General features: G+C 37.8%; 1 protein-coding gene across 6 annotated transcripts in view; it reads right to left on the bottom strand.

Annotated features, from left to right (window-relative positions):
• LOC117328427 (WD repeat-containing protein on Y chromosome-like) overlaps positions 1-20,757 on the bottom strand; it is a 77,016-nt gene that overhangs the window by 20,105 nt on the left and 36,154 nt on the right. Inside the window, exon 1 of one of the 6 annotated variants that reach the window (XM_033885987.1) lies at positions 19,061-19,324. The exons of the other annotated variants lie outside the window; for them this stretch is intronic. Within the exon in view, the coding sequence (XP_033741878.1) occupies positions 19,061-19,116 (56 nt within the window). The 5' untranslated portion in view covers positions 19,117-19,324. Of the gene's footprint in view, positions 1-19,060; positions 19,325-20,757 lie in introns of those variants that run through there. 6 annotated transcript variants of the gene reach the window in all.

Genomic DNA, 20,757 nt, shown 5'->3' with positions numbered 1-20,757 from the left:
CCATCTATATCCTCCATACAGTCAATATGACACCCTGTCTATATCCTCCATACAGTCAATATGACACCCTGTCTATATCCTCCATACAGTCAATATGACACCCTGTCTATATCCTCCATACAGTCAATATGACACCCCGTCTATATCCTCCATACAGTCAATATGACACCCAATCTATATCCTCCATACAGTCAATATGACACCCTGTCTATATCCTCCATACAGTCAATATGACACCCTGTCTATATCCTCCATACAGTCAATATGACACCCCGTCTATATCCTCCATACAGTCAATATGACACCCTGTCTATATCCTCCATACAGTCAATATGACACCCTGTCTATATCCTCCATACAGTCAATATGACACCCTGTCTAATCCTCCATACAGTCAATATGACACCCCGTCTAATCCTCCATACAGTCAATATGACACCCCGTCTATATCCTCCATACAGTCAATATGACACCCTGTCTATATCCTCCATAGTCAATATGACACCCCATCTATATCCTCCATACAGTCAACATGACACCCTTATATAAAATCACTATAATCAATATGACACCCCTACATTTCTACGTCTATAAAATTATACAAATATTTTGTTTGACATACTGTCTACAGAACTAGATTATGCTGAATTATAATCATTCTTACTGTTAAACTGCACTGGGGACTGGGGGGTGGGGGGTTGGAGCGGGGGGGGGGGGGGGGGGGGGGGGGTGTAAGCATTAACAAGTACTACCTGTACCCCATACATAAACTCCAGTGAAGAATTTACAACCTCTTTGGAGAAACACTTTACCATTGGTTTATATGGTTCACAGAGAAATGCTTAACCATTGGCCTATATAGTTTACAGAGAAATGCTTACCCATTGAGCTACATGGTTTACAGAGAAATGCTTACCCATTGAGCTGCATGGTTTACAGAGAAATGCTTAACCATTGGCCTACATGGTAAACAAACATTTAACCATTGAGCTACATGGTTTACAGAGAAATGCTTACCCATTGGCCTACTACATACCAGTCAAGTTTCCATGGTGACCAAACTTGTAATAACCAGTTTGATGGTCACTCCCAAAATGCTTGGACGACATTTTGTAAAGCAAACTTTGATTTCAGTAGAAAAGAACAGAAATAAAAGCATGCTCAGAAATTCTAATTCAAATATCTTTTTCAATTTTTAGTTTTTTGTTATTTTTGTTTTTGTTTGCAAACTTAAGATCATTTTTGCTATTCTAAGGTTAAGGTAGCTCTATGACAATGGTCCCCATATTATTTCACATGCATGTTTCTGTTTAACTGTTGAGAGTGTTTTGATGAGTAAACGACTGATAAGATCATTTTGCGTAATTAAATAGTTTTCATGAAAACAAGCAGCCATCTCTGAGGTAACAGTGTAATAATGGTTACTGTCGATGATTTTATAGTAGCTGTTACAAACAATGTCATGATTTCCAATACAAATCAATAGATACCTAAATTCATTAACGTCATCAGAATCTTTTTAAAGCCATTTTATCTATTCCATTACATTAGGTGTTGCCCACACACTGACTTTCAATTACTCATTCACTAAAACCTGATTATATTGAAGATAGATAATTACAAACATGCCAAACGAAGAAATCCAATTACAGTTCCTGATGTCAGACCAAAATCTACCATTTCAGAGCTAAATAAGGAAACTACAGATAACTCTTTTCCCTTTAAGAACTGGCAGAATCTACTGCAACTCAAACATCAAAACATTTGAGGGTTGCGTGTGATGGCATATGAGACCTACGATTTCATGCAGTTTTCTATAAATATTGTTTGCTTTTTTGCTAGGTTTATCGCCCCGTGAAAAGCTAAGGTCATTTTAAAGCATTTGGAGCGACAAACCATGAATGTAGGATCTTCACCTAAGATTACATGGCCGCACTCTAACCAACTGAGGTATCAGGTTTTTTTTAGAAAAGCCTATTGAGGGGTTAAAGCAAATAAACGTAAAGGTTCCATCAGGGGTTGTATTTAAGGGGACCACAATGGTAGATCTAGGTAATAATCCACAAGGGGACATAAGTCAGGGGCTGTAGTAGGGCCACAGTGATCTATAAAGTACGTAATCTATAGAGTACATGTATGTGATCTATAGAGTATGTGATCTATACAGTGACCCCTGACTAAATGTTATCACAATGATAGTCAGGGGCTGTAGTAGGGCCACAGTGACCTATAAGGTAATCTATAAAGGGATCCCTGACTACATGTTATCACAATGATTGTGGTCTGTGACACTCAGCTGATGATAAGTAGACTACGACCTGGTGTAGTTTGTCCAGTTGACAACACAGGGTGGACACAGCCAGCTATGTCTATATGAACAACTGACTACAGGATCTGATAATCTAACTCTTAACATACTCAGCACAAAAACTGACAAACATTGATTTAACCTTAGCATGTCCTCAAAATAACTGACTTCAAATAATGTCAAAGCATGAAAAGATTTTACCTGAAAGAGAAGGGAAAAAAAGCATCATTGCATCAAATTATCTATCAGAAAAAATCCTAACAGATGAAATTATTGTCTTTTTTTTCATTACAGGTATATAGGTTAAGGTATGAATGCATGCTGGTATGGCATGCCAATATTTTTGTTAGTTTTGTGGTTTTAAACAGTATGCTTTGGAATGGTGAACAAAAGACGTCCCATAAATCCTTCGTTTTTATCAAGTAAATATTGATCACTTTGGCCAATTAATATCTGTCTAAATAAACACTCCATAGCTGTAGAGGGAAATTAAACACGACATGTCCATATCATCTGATCAATACATTGGACAGGTATATCACCACAGGTAAACAGCCGTAGGCAGGAGTAATTAACAAAAGGTAATTAAGACTGCAGGTGATACAATGATTTCAATGTTGATTGCATTGATCGTAACAACAAAACCATAATGGCCTCACTGATAGGATATTTACAGCCATTAATTATCTTTGAGGCTTGCTGTTGATGTGATAGCCCATCCCCATACCAAATAACCACAGCAACATGAAGGAAAAGGTAGTTCTAAAGTTGATCACACTACACCAGTTCATCATCTCAATGACTTTCAAGAAATTGATCAGATCTGGATTATCTCACCAATCTAAGTCATTTAGCTGGTTAGCAGTGGTAGCCCAACCAAGTCACCCGGTTACCAGTGGTAATAGTCGAAGCAATGAATTTCTTTTTGCATTAGAGGTTGGACAAAATTTTTAACAAAGGTTTCTCACCTGAAATGGGCTAAGTAATGGTACAATAGAACACAGAAAAAAATCCACCCGAATCCCTCCATGGCAAAACCTCGTTTTCGTCCAAAATCCAAGATGGCGGTCATAACATAAGTGCCAATATTCAAATGAACATATCAGGAGGTATAAGGGGACTAGAAATACATTCTAGGTGTCATTTCAGACAAAATTTGAGTTGGTTATTAGTTTGGCGACACATCTGAAGTGATTTCGACACATCTGAAGTTTTTTTCCAGGATGAAAGTCAATTTGAAATTAGATCAAATTTTGACTCAAATTTTGGCGAAAATTGTGTATATTGATTCCGTGATATTATTTGTTTCATTTTCAGGTGCTGATCATGATCCAATCTTTGCTTATTGTAATGCATAGATAATAGATACATCTTATTCATCTGGCATTTTCTATTTTTGTTTCATAAATATAAGTGTATCTACAGTCTTTGTGTGAGATGCAGCTGGGCACAACAAATACACCAAATCCTTGGCTCTCATCATCCCTAAAATGCAGCTTTCACGAATGGACTCTTTCCTGTCAGGAGAACTGATGGTGTGTGGTCAGGGATATTTACGGATTTCTTCATCGAGCAAGTTCTTATGGCTAGCATCAAGTCAAGTGGGGGTCTGCCGCGTGGGCTTAGCTTCACTGAAATTACTCACCTACTGTTCGTACCCTTCGCACCGATATGTGCAGAGGTTAGCAATACCATCTTCGAGAAAGCAGGGTTGTCCTTCTAATACCGCAGATGGGCATCGTTACCTTGCAAAATCACGTATCCGACATGACATGTCTGATATTCAGAAACTGATTGAGGTGGTTATTGAACGGGGGCAAGTGGCAGAAGAATAAGTAAACACAGCTAATGCGAAAAATGATGGCAACAAGATTCTTGCTTCCATGGGTGGTAAATCTGTGGCAGGTTACAACTTTTCTCAGAATAATCAAGTACATACTCTAGCCTCAGCTGTCCATGTAAAATCAGCGTCTAGTGAGCGAATCGAAATGGACTCCCAGCGTCTGTATCAGCTTCCCCTTGTTACAGGTATCAACGATATTTCTCTTTTTGAAGTCTTCAAATACGAGCTCTATTCATACCCTCCGTAACTCTTTGATAACTATTTGTGTATGCAAACAGGGGACAAAGCTGAAATCATAACCATCTACTGAAGCTTGCTCCTTTAAGAATCACCCGAGACATGATCGACATAGGATTGCAGTTTGTAATTGATGGGGGAAGGTTGCTCCATAAGTTTTCATGGCCTAAACATGCCAACTACGTAGAAATGTATACTCGCAATGTCCATGAAAGTTTCGGCCACGCATTGGTGGTATTTGACGAGTACCATTACTCCAGCACCAAGGCGAAAGCCCAATGTCGTCGGAAAGGATACGATGTGGGTGTTTCAGCGTCAGTGTCTGACAAAATATGCACACTTGTATGTCTTTATGCGGCTACAAAGCCAACAGCTGTCGTTGCTGAAGATCCCGATGTATTGTATCTCCAGGTACATCATGCAGATATCAGTGACCACAGCGAATACCTGTACATGTTGACATCAATGCAGACGGCTTCTGTCACTAACTTGAAGACTCTGGAGCCCTGTCTTGCTGGAACTATACTTTTTCTGCACGCAATTAGTGGATGCGATACCACGTCAGGGCCTAATGGAATAGGAAAAGTAACCGTCCTTACCATGTTCAAAGCACTACAACGGTCTTCATCCGTTTCCATGTCTCCATCTTCATCAAAAGATGACATCGAAAGAGCAGGAGAAGATGCCATGTTGGCAATATACGGGACCACGTCTACACTAAACCTTAACACGGCAGGAGAGACAAAGTTTCAGCTAAAAGTGGCAACTTCTGCAGGATTCGTGGATCCTAAGAAATCGCCTCCTACCAGCAATGCAACCGCTTATTACAGCCATCGGACATATCATCAGATGCAAGCTTGGCGCGATAAGAACATCTCCTCTGATCACTCTGAGGGATGGCAAAAGTCCTCTACGGCTGGTCTTGTACCAATCCTGGTGACCAAACCAGCTGCACCAGAAAGACTATTTTCAATCATAAGGTGTAACTCCAGTGGGAAATCAATCTAATTGAAATATAGATGGTATCACGGGATGTTAATCTGGATTGGTGCTTGATTAATAACGAACGCCGATGTTCAAATGTATGCTATATCATTTAATTATTAATTGATACAAGTAAAACCGTTAAAACCGTTTGCAACGGCATCATTTGTGTTGTTTCTTCTTCATGTCCATTTGACAAAACTGCTGCATTTATGGCTTAAACATAACTTCATCTTACATTTATGATATTTAACTGTTGAGTATCTAACTGTTAATTATCAAATGAATGACTGTAAATGGCAAATAGTCATGTCTGGAGACCGACAAAGCGTTACAATACTTGAATTTTGATTTATTTTGGTCATTTAGCTTGCAACTTCCTTAACAAATATGTTATTTACCTCTGATGACTTTGAAAGTATCACCAAACAATTTGTTACCCTAAAATTAGCTGAAATTGACACCTTAAATGTATTTCTAAGTCACTTAGTTCCAATACTATGACCGTTTGAACATTGAACCTTCTGTAATGGCGGCCATCTTGGATTTTGGACGAAAACGAGGTTTTGCCATTGGGGGATTCGAGTGGATTTTTTTCTGTGTTCTATTGTACCATTACTTAGCCCATTTCAGTTGAAAAACCTTTGTTAAAAATTTTGTCCAACCTAAGTCATTCATTGCCTGGACTATAACCCAACCAAGACACCTGGCTACCAGTGAAAACCCAACCTGGTTACCAGTGAAAACCCAACCAAGACACCTGGTTACCAGTGCTCACCAAACCCAGATATCTGGTTACCAGTGTTCACCAAGCCCAGATATCTGGTTACCAGTGCTCACCAAGCCCAGGCAAATGGTTACCAGTGCTCACCAAGCCCAGATATCTGGTTACCAGTGCTCACCAAGCCCAGATATCTGGTTACCAGTGCTCACCAAGCCCAGATATCTGGTTACCAGTGCTCACCAAGCCCAGATATCTGGTTACCAGTGCTCACCAAGCCCAGATATCTGGTTACCAGTGCTCACCAAGCCCAGGCAAATGGTTACCAGTGCTCACCAAGCCCAGACACATGGTTATCAGTGCTCACCAAACCCAGACACATGGTTACCAGTGCTCACTAAACCCAGACACATGGTTACCAGTGCTCACCAAGCCCAAATACTTGGTTACCAGTGCTCACCAAACGCAGACACCTGGTAACCAATGCTCAACAAGCCCAGACACATGGTTATCAGTGCTCACCAAGCCAAGACACCTGGTTACTAGTGCTTACCAAGCCAAGACACATGGTTACCAACGCTTACCAAGCCCACACACCTGGTTACCAGTGCTCACCAAGTCCAGACACCTGGTTACTTAAATGCTTACCAAGCCCAGACACCTGATTACTTGAATGCTTATCAAGCCCAGACACCCGATTTCTTGAATGCTCACCAAGCCCAAATACTTGGTTATCAGTGCTCACCAAGCCCAGACACCTGGTTACCAGTTACCAGTTGTCACCAAGCCTTAAGACACCTGGTTACCAGTGTTCACCAAGCCCAAATACCTGGTTACGAGCGCTCACCAAGCCCAGACACCTGGTTACCAGTTACCAGTTGTCACCAAGCCTTAAGACACCTGGTTACCAGTGTTCACCAAGCCCAAATACCTGGTTACGAGCGCTCACCAAGCCCAGACACCTGGTTACCACTGCTCACCAAGCCCAGATACCTGGTTACGAGCGCTCACCAAGCCCAGACACCTGGTTACCACTGCTCACCAAGCCCAAACACCTGGTTACTTGAGTGTTCACCAGGTACATTAGAACACAACTGATATGTATGTGTATACAGAGTAATGGCAAATTATATAATCATCAACACCTATATAGATAAAACCTGTTAAAGACGAATTTTATCACGTTTATAGAGATAACTCCTGCATTTGAAATCTATAATTTCAAATATATGTTAAACTCAATAATAGTTTGACCTCTATTCTGTCAGTTTCAACAATAGATTTGAAAGCCAACATAATTCATGGAAATCTGTCACGTTTAAAAACACAAATAACAATTATTTCAAGGGCTGAAACTATATTGTGTAATTGTTTGAACAATTGATATCATGTCAGTTTGACCCAGTTGTTGGTTTTGATTGATATTTGACAATCAATTACCATTCCTTACTTTTAGGCGTCACTGTCGTAGTCACTGAGGCGTGGAGATTTATTGTCTGCTATTGATCAACACTAAACTCATCTTGACAGTGGATAAAGGAAATCTATTTTGCTTCCCATATCTGTATGAATAATTAACACAAATAAGTAAAGAGATCATATCTGTTTCTTGCCATAGCAACAGTGAGGTGTAGCGTGACTGTCTAACAGTGAGGTGTAGCGTTACTGTCTAACAGTGAGGTGTAGCGTTACGGTCTAACAGTGAGGTGTAGCGTTACGGTCTAACAGTGAGGTGTAGCGTTACTGTCTAACAGTGAGGTGTAGTGTTACTGTCTAACAGTGAGGTGTAGCGTTACTGTCTAACAGTGAGGTGTAGCGTTACTGTCTAACAGTGAGGTGTAGCGTTACTGTCTAACAGTGAGGTGTAGCGTTACTGTCTAACAGTGAGGTGTAGCGTTACTGTCTAACAGTGAGGTGTAGCGTTACTGTCTAACAGTGAGGTGTAGCGTTAGCTGTCTAACAGTGAGGTGTAGCGTTACTGTCTAACAGTGAGGTGTAGCGTTACTGTCTAACAGTGAGGTGTAGCGTTACTGTCTAACAGTGAGGTGTAGCGTTACTGTCTAAGAGATCAAACTGAATCCTACAGATCCTTGGAGATAAACAAAGATCCAGAGGAAGTGTTCTTGGATTTTACACATCTTAGAAAAGTGTTAATGCATATTCGACCTAATCCTTAAGAATTTATGATTGGATTTTAATGGTGAAAAAGAAAGGATGTAGTATTTTTAATTAATTGTGAACATATAACATCATTTCTGTAAATGCTATTGTTACAGATACTTATGTACATCAAAAAATGTATATAGTCTAAGAATTTGTGTATCTAGTGTATATCTCAAAATAAATCTCCCAATTACTCTTACTATCTCATAATTACTCTTACTTTCGCACAATTACTCTCACACATACTCCCACAATCTCACAAATACTTTCCTATTTCACAATTACTCTCACTATCTTCATTCTCTCACTATCTCATAATTATTTTTCTCACTATCTCTCAATTCCTCATACTATCTCACAATTACTCTCACTATCTCACAATTTTTCTCACTATCTCTCAATTACTCTCACTATCTCACAATTACTCTCACTATCTCACAATTACTCTCACTATCTCACAATTACTCTCACTATCTCACAATTGCTATCACTATCTCACAATTATTATCTCTTTCTCACAATTACTCTCAATATCTCACAATTACTATCACTATCTCACAAATTACTCTCACTATCTCACAAATACTCTCACTATCTCACGAATTACTCTCACTATCTTACAATTACTCTCTCTATCTCACAATTACTCTCACTATCTCACAATTACTATCTCTTTCTCACAATTACTCTCACTATCTTCATTCTCTCACTATCTCATAATTATATTTCTCACTAACTCTCAATTGTTCATACTATCTCACAATTACTCTCACTATCTCAAAATTACTCTCACTATCTCACAATTACTCTCACTATCTCACAATTACTCTCACTATCCCACGAATTACTCTCTCGATCTCACAGTTACTCTCTCTATCTCACAATTACTCTCAATATCTCACAATTACTATCACTATCTCACAAATTACTCTCACTATCTCACAATTACTCTCACTATCTCACAATTACTCTCACTATCCCACAATTACTCTCTCGATCTCACAGTTACTCTCTCTATCTCACAATTACTCTCACTATCTCACAATTACTATCACTATCTCACGAATTACTCTCACTATCTCACAATTACTCTCTCTATCTCACAATTACTCTCACTATCTCACAATTACTATCACTATCTCACAATTACTCTCACTATCTCACAATTACTCTCTCTATCTCACAATTACTCTCACTATCTCACAATTACTATCACTATCTCACAATTACTCTCACTATCTCACAATTACTCTCTCTATCTCACAATTACTCTCACTATCTCACAATTACTCTATCTCACAATTACTCTATCTCACAATTACTCTCTCTATCTCACAATTACTCTCACTATCTCACAATTACTCTCACTATCTCACAATTACTTTCACTATCTCACAATTACTCTCACTATCTCACAATTACTCTCACTATCTCAAAATTACTCGCACTATCTCACAATTACTCTCACTATCTCACAATTACTCTCACTGCCTCACAATCACTCTCTCTATTTCAGTTACTCTCTATCTCACAATTACTCTCACTATGTCACAATTACTATCACTATCTCACAAATTACTCTCACTATCTCACAATTACTCTATCTCACAATTACTCTATCTCACAATTACTCTCACTATCTCATAATTACTCTCTCTATCTCACAATTACTCTCACTATCTCATAATTACTCTCACTATCTCACAATCTCACAATTACTATCTCTTTCTCACAATTACTCTCACTATCTTCATTCTCTCACTATCTCATAATTATATTTCTCACTATCTCTCAATTCCTCATACTATCTCACAATTACTCTCACTATCTCACAATTGTTCATACTATCTCACAATTACTCTCACTATCTCAAAATTACTCGCACTATCTCACAATTACTCTCACTATCTCACAATTAATCTCATTATCTCTCAATTGTTCATACTATCTCACAATTACTCTCTCTATCTCACAATTACTCTCAATATCTCACAATTACTAACACTATCTCACGAATTACTCTCTCTATCTCACAATTACTCTCACTCTCTCACAATTACTCTCACTATCTCACAATTGCTATCACTATCTCACAAATTACTCTCACTATCTCACAATTACTTTCACTATCTCACAATTACTCTCACTATCTCACAATTACTCTCACGATCTCATAATTACTATCTCTTTCTCACAACTGCTCTCACTATCTCAATATGATACCATTATTATTTCCAGTGTAGAGATCTAGGTCACAATATTTTGAAATATAATTCTACTCACATTATATTCACTGACATATATAATAACAGTCTAAAGTTTATCTACACTCGCTTATACATAATTCTAAACATTATTATTGAAAAATTATTCTCAATGCTTTGAATTTTTCATCTTTTCATTGTATAATTTGTGAGAAGTTCCAACACAGTTCTCCCATGATTTTTCAATGTCCCCTTTAAATTTTCTATTATGTAAGAATAAACCTACCCTTTTCTCATTTGCTTTTAAAGGGTGGGTTTGGCTCACTTAGATAAAGAGACTCAGGACAGTCATAGCTACATGTATTGTATACTAGTAAACCCCCTGAAGCTTACAACAGTGTCAACACAGCATATAGTACCTATATATATACACTATTGTGGTCACATTCAGGCCATGTTGACTTTACTAACAAATATGCTAAATTCAAATACTATGTACAGAAAAGTTGTTTCTATTGAAGACCTTAAAAGGGATGTTAATGTCTCAGATGGTCAAAGTAAGCTGCCTGGTTATTAACAGCTGATTGGCTAGTACCAGCTGATTGGCTATTAACAGCTGATTGGTTAGTAACAGCTGGTTGGCTATTAACAGCTGATTGGCTAGTAACAGCTGATTGGCTAGTAACAGCTGATTGGTTAGTAACAGCTGATTGGCTATTAACAGCCGATTGGTTAGTAACAGCTGATTGGCTCGTAACAGCTGATTGGTTAGTAACAGCTGATTGGTTAGTAACAGCTGATTGGCTAGTAACAGCTGATTGGCTCGTAACAGCTGATTGGACTAGAAACAGCTGATTGGAAAGTGCACTAGAATCACTGAAATGTCAGTGAGGGGCCCGTAATGTGTCAGTCTCTATACCTGAACTTAACCTGAGTGATACAATGACATAGAATTACTACTTATATGCTGCAAATATACAAATTACACTTTGACCTTGACCTTAACAATAGCAACTTTTTGAATTCTTATTGCACATCTGTATATCAGAGAGTATCATCAGATATGTGATAGCTCATCATTTTGCATTCTTTAAGGGCCTTATATGATGTACTTTAAAATATGTTCCTAGTTATATTTTTAGTAACAGTGACCTTGATATTGACCTAAAGGAAGTTGTTAAACCCATAATGTGCATCAGCATTTCCTTGTGCATTATCATGTGAAATTTCTGAAAGTTTGAACTTCTGTATAGAACCGTAGATAATAATTTCTGACAGTATATTTTGGGTTGTATTTTAGTAACCTTGACCTTGGTTTTTTTAAACCCCTATTGCAGTGTAACACCAGGTTTAAGTTTTAATGAAAAACAGCATAAAAAAAATTTAAATCGAAAGTCCAGTTGGCCAGTCAAAATGACTGATTACTGGCAAACCTTAAGTACACTCTGCCATAAAAGCCAACAAAACATATAATAACTAAAGTAAGTGTGACCTCGACCTTTAACCTTCAAAGCTGAAAAGCAATAACATGTACATGCAAGCACTTCAAGAAAGAAGCATTGCATGAAGTATCAAAAACATTACATGAAGTAATACTTTGATTGGCAAGAGCAAACTCAAATTATTGCATGGAAACTTATTTTCTATGTTCAGCAACAGTGACCAGAACCTTTGACCTTTGTCCTTTGACACAGAAAAGCAATCCCAAGCAAACACTTTCAATTAGAAAGCACTGTATGAAGCTTGAGTTAAATCAGCCCAAAGGAAACCCATGCTACTGCAAGGAAACTGATTTTCTATTTATGGTAACACTGACCTTGACCTTTGAAATTTCAATCTGTAAATCAATTTTAAGCAAGCACTTCAAGTATAGAAGTGCTGAAAGAAGTTTGAGTCAGATTGGCCAAGCAAACTCTAGATTTTACATGGAAGGTGATTTGTTTATCTATATTTAGTAATAGTGACCATGATCTTTGAATTTTGATGCTAAAAAGCAATATAAGTAAGCTCTTTCAATATGGAAGCATTTTATGATATTTGAGATACAACGGCCCAAGGAAAGTCAAATTATTGCCTGGAAACTGATTTTCTATTTATAGTAACAGTGACCTTGACTTTCGACCTTTGTCGCTGAAAAATAATTCCAAGCAAGCATTTCCAATAAGTAAGCAACTTTATGGAGTTTGAGGTAGATCACTCTGAAGTATCAGTTTGATTGGCAAAATGGGGCTAACAAAGTGCAAGATAGCTTCAGGTCCTATGGGGCCCTCTTCTCGCTGGCCTTGGAGATCTGAGGGATCATGACCCCATCAAAAAGGGCAGTCATCCTAAATGACCAATGTAGGTGCTGACTTGTGAGTAATTGGCTTATACTCCTGACATTGACATGAGTAATGCAGTCATGCCCTGCCAGTCAGCTCTCCTGCCTCCAAATTAATAAACAATTAATATTTAATTCAAACAAAGCAAACAGTGATGGGACTTCTGTCAATGCTAGATTCATCAGGATTTTAAATGCTGAGCTACATATTTACCCAGGCCTAGGTCAACCACAACATGTCACTATATAATTATGTCAAATACTTCACTACAGCTAAGGCTCTTCTGGATGTGCAGTTTCTCAAAACAAAATGTTGATATTTCCCTGAAGTTATACAGAGATTCCCACACTATAGAAATCATGTGAGAACAAAAGATTCCACAGGGATCTTGATGCACACCACACCATTAAATGATCTCTATCGGTCCTATGAAAGACTTATCTTTTCTCTACTTTTCCCTTCTTTTCCCTCTTCCTCTTAATCATTGATGACATCAGGAACCTACATATGAAGTCTAAGAAAGATACAAGAGGAACTTTCTGAAACATATTGATAGCAAATATCAACATTCAAAATACAAGATGGCTGCCTGTCTGCCATTTTGTTTTACAATCTCAGATTCAAAATTGAATGGGCACAGCTATAGGGACCACATGGAACCTAAATGTGAAGCTTAAAAAATATTCTTCCACTACTTCTTAAGAAGTGATATGGAATCATGATGATGGTGGGGTTATTGATATTGTGTGAAATGTAAAAAGAGAGCTATAATTGACATCAAAAGATAAAACAGATTACCGGTAGTCTTGCCAAGATTCCCAAGAAAAATTATGTTAAAAACATCAGTCATCTTTTCGTAATATTTGAAAATTTCCAAATACAAAATATGTATACCTTTATAATTGAATTTATGTTTTTATTTGATGATAATCCATCATTGATTCCTTGATTTTTAATGAAAATTTCTGTCATGATCATGTGAAGACATGTCATAAAATAAGGTGTTAAAAATAAAAAAAATAAAACCAAGATCACTGAGACAATATTTGGTAAGCTACATCTATATTGGCCTTAAGAATAACAATAGAGCAGTTCTACTCACAAAATGTCAATGTATGAGAAATGAAAATGCATCAAATATAACATTAGAATTAACAAACAGCAATTAGCTCAGTCCAATATTACAGAAACATCCTCATCTATATAACAATTGTTTACGATTTTTAACACATTACAAATAATGACAGTTATATACCAGAGAAGAGCCTAGACACTCTTTACAGAATGTAGATGAATTTGGAAGTAATCTGTGAGACCATGTTATATATAAGATAAACAGAGTATAAGTTTTGTATTGTGACAGAGAGATGTATAGTGGAGTTTGACTGGGCCACACTGTTGGCCAGGTAGCCTCAATGGTAATGATACGATATCTGTCTGGTTGCTGCATAGTTCCTTTTCTTTTACATTTGGCACCCAACTAAATACATGACTTGCAATATATGTGTCTTTATGTTCAAAACTGTTATTATTGAAGGACGGAGATATGTAGCATTTAGAATTGGACTGGGCTGGGTGTTGGTGGCCTGAGGTAACTAAAATGTTCGAATCCCTGTTTAGTTGTTACACACAGGCAATGGCAAAACTTATGAATATCCATTTTTTTAATCTGAAATAGCTTGAACACAATAAACCTCCTGAACATCATTGGTATTCTAGAGGATTCAGTCTATAGAATGGCTATGGAACACCTGGGATTCAGTCTATAGAATGGCTATGGAACACCTGGAATTCAGTCTATAGAATGGCTATGGACACCTGGGATTCAGTCTATAGAATGACTATGGAACACCTGGGTTTCAGTCTATAGAATGGCTATGGAACACCTGGGATTCAGTCTATAGAATGGCTATGGAACACTGGGTTTCAGTCTATAGAATGGCTATGGAACACCTGGGATTCAGTCTATAGAATGGCTATGGAACACCTGGGATTCAGTCTATAGAATGACTGTGGAACACCTGGTTTTCAGTCTATAGAATGGCTATGGAACACCTGGGATTCAGTCTACAGAATGACTATGGAACACCTGGGTTTCAGTCTATAGAATGGCTATGGAACACCTGGGTTTCAGTCTATAGAATGGCTATGGAACACCTGGGATTCAGTCTATAGAATGACTATGGAACACCTGGTTTTCAGTCAATAGAATGGCTATGGAACACCTGGGATTCAGTCTATAGAATGACTATGGAACACCTGGGTTTCAGTCTATAGAATGGCTATGGAACACCTGGGTTTCAGTCTATAGAATGGCTATGGAACACCTGGGATTCAGTCTATAGAATGGCTATGGAACACCTGGGTTTCAGTCTATAGAATGGCTATGGAACATCTGGGTTTCAGTCTATAGAATGACTATGGAACACCTTGGCCTGTAATGTTACCCCATTCGGTTTCTGTCTATAGAATGGTAACAGGCACCTGGGCCGGTTATGTCACCTCAGTGGGTGTCAGTAACAGGACACCTGGGCCTGTAATGAAGGCTTCGGTCCTGGTATTGTCTCCAAATGATAGAAATTAAAAGTCTTATTGAAATACAATACTATAATACACACATCCAATATTGCCTGTTGAGACTGGTGATGAGAGTTTGGTGGGGTATTGTAGTCTTCGTGGCTACCTAACACAAGTACACACCAGCAGTACTGGGACCCATGATTAGTCTATCGCAGTAGTAAACACCACAATTGTTCACTTGACATGTAGACTTAAGATCATTTGACCTTCCAATATTTGTGGAGCTATACAAAGTTTGAGAGTAGGAATGTGATGTTATATTGTAGCTGAGGTTCTGTGATTGGTGAACTGTATGGTACTTTCACAAGATATAAAACCAATTCTAGAATTTACTTTGTGTGACTGAATGGGCCAGCAGGGAAGCTCTTCTGACACTACATGACATGGGGTATTTGGAGTGAATGAACAGGATTTTCAGGAGATTAATGTTACATATGTGGGTACATTCTGATAAAGATGATTTTAAATCACATTTTAATTTGTGTAATAACACATTTAGAATATTTTTGCCCTCAGTACAATTTATTATTTTTACTGTAAAAGAATTTATTCAAGTATTAATGACAAAAACGTTTCTATATAATTGGCTGGTTTAACTTGCATGTACACCCAAAATGATTCAATAGAATCCTGCTGATCCTGCTGTCATGGTAACTAATGTGATACAACTGTAACCAGGGTATACTGCCAACCCAAGGGGACTCTTACCCTAAATGTAGACATGCATTGTCAGTCAAGCTTCTACATTGTACAAAACTTTAAATCTCTAGTTAGTGTTTAACATATATAGTTAGAAGGAGAATTAATGTAAAATCACACAATGTAAAGTACATGGAATAAGGTAAAGTACATCATTAACACAATGTAAAGTACATCACACAAGGTAAAGTACATCATTAACACAATGTAATTGTACATACCTCACACAATGTAAAGTACATCACTCACACAATGTAATTGTACATACCTCACACAATGTATGTTGCAAATCGGATCTAATTGATTCCAGGTCAAAAATATATCTGAAGTCATTGAATAAATGTTTTTCTTGCAATCTAAATGGTTTTTCATAATTTACCTATATCTAGGTGACCTTGACACTGAAAATCCACTGGAAGGTTGCTTTTAATCATACTTGACACCCAGACAAAGAAATGGGCAGAAAGCAAGACATGATATTCATCTTGATTGATTAGAAATAAAAGTATACCCAGTCATAGTGTGCAATGCATCTTACTCTAACACGATTATTTAAAAAAAGCAACATTTTACCTGTTCAATGGCAATACACACTGTAAATGTAGCCATGACATGACATCCTGTGAACCTGCATCTAAACATCTGAGAGACAATATAGGTCACTGCTACTATAGACTGGTTTTCGTAGAAAATAAACCTGCACACTTAACACTTTTTTTATTATTTAAATGAAACTTGGAAGGAAACTATATATATATATATATGTAAGTTTTATCCCCCATAGAATACTCATCTTGCATAAGATTTAATCAAGGTTTGTATTTTGTGGGAATGAGAATTTTATAGGACAGTGTAATAGATGTTCAGTGTGGTAATTACAAGGGGTAACACACATTTACCCTTTATATTACAACATAGGGTCAATTTTATAAAACTACATTACCCTGACAATTAATGCACAAACGAATGGAACTTATACAATCAGAAACCAAAATATAACAGATTTATTAATTCTATTGTCTTATAAACAAGAGTGTATCTAGGGAAACAGAACCCATCACCTGTACATGTTTCACATCAATTTATCTTAGCTAAAAGGGCTGATATTCTGTAACAAATCTTGTTCAAGGCAAAACTGTGAGAAGGATACACAGGCAATATTTCTTCACGTGAATTTTACGTGAGATTCACATGAATTTTTTCATGTGAATTTCACGTGAAGGAATATTGCCTGTGTATTCTACAGAATAACAGCCCAAATAATAACAAGATTTATTTTTCTGGTACATCATTAAATCAAAATTGCATAAAAATAATATATACCATCAAAAACTAATATTAACTATCAGCACTTATTAACTCCAAATCCTTCAATTTGACTGATTACCTCCCTTGTGCATCAGGGAAACAGTTGGATATGGTGTTATTTCAACAACCAGAACACTTTATACCAGTTGTCACATAAAGGTACCAGAAAGATTGGATAGGACAAACAATCTAGCACTGCAAGGGTATAGCATTTTCCCTGTATCATGCACAAGAATGAACAGTGACCTCCCCAAATGGCGACTGAATGATACATAGTACAGCACACTGAAACATCTATACTATACATCATACAGATTATGTTGCCTGATTGAGTATTATTTTACAGTGGGGAGAGTTAGTATTGCCTAACTTTTGGGAAGTGTGTGTATTGCCTGACTGTGGAGGAGTGTGTATTGCCTAACTGTGGAGGAGTGTGAATTGCCTAACTATGGGGAGGAGTGTGAATGGTCTAACTTTGGGGGAATGTGAATTGGCTAACTATGGAGGAGTGTGTATTGCCTAACTGTGGAGGAGTATGAATTGCCTAACTGTGGCAGAGTGTGAATTGCCTAACTATGGGGAGGAGTGTGAATTGCCTAACTTTGGGGGAATGTGAATTGGCTAACTATGGAGGAATGTGTATTGCCTAACTATGGAGGAGTGTAAATTGCCTAACTGTGGAGGAGTGTGTATTGCCTGTCTGTGGAGGAGTGTGTATTGCCTAACTGTGGGGAGGAGTGTGAATTGCCTAACTTTGGGGGAGTGTGAATTGCCTAACTATGGGGAGGAGTGTGAATTGTCTAACTTTGGCGGAGTGTGAATTGCCTAACTTTGGGGGAGTGTGAATTGCCTAACTTTGGGGAGTGTGAATTGCCTAACTTTAGGGGAGTGTGAATTGCCTAACTTTGGGGGAGTGTGAATTGCCTAACTTTGGGGAGTGTGAATTTCCTAACTTGGGGGAGAGTGTGTATAGCCTGACTGTAGGGGGAGTGTATCCTCCCTAACTGTAGGGAGTGTCCATTACCTGACTTGACGGGGTGGGGGAGTGTGCATTGTTGATGTCCTAGAGAACCTGGTTAATTTACTTTTCTTAAATCTTAGATTTATATTTGGTGACATATTTATGGAAAGCTACACAAAAGTCAATATACAGAACATCTTGTGATATACACCTAATGATAATGGTATGTAAATTGTGATAATAAGTTATGCATTTCTGGTAGTACTAGTGGTTACCTTTAATACAATTTAGATGATATGTACAAACATGTTCTTCAGCAGGATGTTTGATGAAAGTTGATTACTAATATAACAAATCACATGTTCATATGTCAGATATATCAATCCAACAGCTATCAAATTGTATACATGTACATTTTCCCAACATGAAGATCCAGGTACGTGTACTGCCATTTCTATTTCAACTTTTCATTCTTCCCCATTCTCTGAATTAAGCTACACTTTTTACAACTGGGGTCACGGTACCTCCTTGTGATGAGGACACTTAAGACATGACCAGTGGCAGAATCAGTTTTAAATGGAATGACAGACAAAAGGGGATGTGACATGGAGAGCACACTTAAGAGTGACCACAGACTTACTGGTCGCATTCTCTATCACTGAGCTTTAAACAGAAATTGGCCGAAGCCATATAGAGATATAATACACAGTGGTCTATATGGAAATACTTACATGGGTAGCTCAAATTTCACAGATTTCAGCCCTCGATCAGCCACAGAATTAGCCATTGTTTTTTACTTGTCAATCATCTGATATTTACAATTAATCCGTAGTCAAACACAAAAACATCATTATTTCGGCCACTGTTTGAAAGCTGTCAATATTGAAGAGTTCTCAAGTTGCTAGTTGAACCTACTGTTGTTGAGATTTGTGATATCAGATTGGTGAAAACTTGGCCCTCCAGGGTAATCAGTTTAAAAGGAACTTTTAATGCTCAGCTACTGTGTGAACGGTTATATAAACACTTTCTCTCTCACCTTTGTCCATACAGCTATCTGGATATTGAAAGTCCAATCAGTCGCCATCAGTTCTTACAATGATTAAACCAATAATAGTTAATTGTCATCCAAAAGTTTTGTAAGACTTCAAAGTTCACTTTTCATCAGAAAAATTATCATTCTAATTCAACCAACAATTTTAACAGGACATACCTAAACTATCATCCAAACTATTTATAACAGGACTAAAAGTTTTACATCAGCCATCGTCCAACAGCCTGGCTATATCCCACTGCCAATCTAGTATCTTATTATAGTTCCCCATGTTACAGGTATACACTGCGAACCGGGTAGTCTCGGAAGAGTAAATCTATTTTATCAACTGACAATCAGCCTTTGACTTTGGGCCAACCCTTATATGAACCAACAAAAAACTGTATGGACGAGGATATGAATTCAGTGTAGCATGCCTGAAGGAAAAATGCAATTATTAATAATTATTTCTGCTTTGTGTGTTACCGAAAAAGACATAATGGGTCAATATCTATCATTCATAAAAACACAAGCGTAAATCAAGATGTATTGTAAATATCCTGGTCACTGATAAAGGGGTATACCAGACCAGTAGATGTAATTTGAGCACATTCTCCGATATAATTGTCGATACGCAGACATAACTTTGAAACAAAAGGTGAACTGAAATATCAATACTGTGCCCAGGTGTATAGACTATCCGTGGTAAATTGTAGACATACTACAAGGTCACACATATACAAGGAACCTACCATCAATCAACGTTAGACAATATTTCATATTCTTAGAGTTGAGTTCTGCATAACCAAATCTTCATAAGGCATTTGTTCTATACAGAAGGCAGCGAAAGAGGTGGGAAAATTAGGTACCTAAAAACAAATAGAGCTTTTAATATGTGAGACTATAACTTTGGGAATGTCAGCCCTGACCAAAGGAGCTAACAGTGAATCAAATCATGGATATAACATACAGTTAAGTACAACTTACTGTTGAAATATATACATGATCAGTGTCATTCATAGCAGGCACCTCCTGCATATAAAGTATTCAATACTTTTTATATCCTGGCCTCCAAAATCAATCCCAAATAATCAAGATATGAATAGAAGACGAAGGGGATTCATTTACAAGTGTATCTGACCCCACCCCACCAAATCCCCCACAATCCCTCATCCCACCAAATCCCCCACCCGACCAAATCTCCCACAATTCCCTCCCCACAATCCTCACCCGATCAAATCCCCCACCCCACCAAATCCTCCATCCCCCACAATCCCCCACCCCACCAAATCCCCCACCCTACCAAACCCCCCACAATCCCCCTCCCCACCAAATCCCCCACCCCATTAAATCCCCCACCCCATCAAATCTCCCACCCCCCACAATCCCTCACCCCGG

This window comes from Pecten maximus, chromosome 1, assembly GCF_902652985.1.
Source record: "Pecten maximus chromosome 1, xPecMax1.1, whole genome shotgun sequence".
NCBI classification, from domain to species: domain Eukaryota; kingdom Metazoa; phylum Mollusca; class Bivalvia; order Pectinida; family Pectinidae; genus Pecten; species Pecten maximus.
This window is presented reverse-complemented; position numbering and strand designations above follow the sequence as displayed.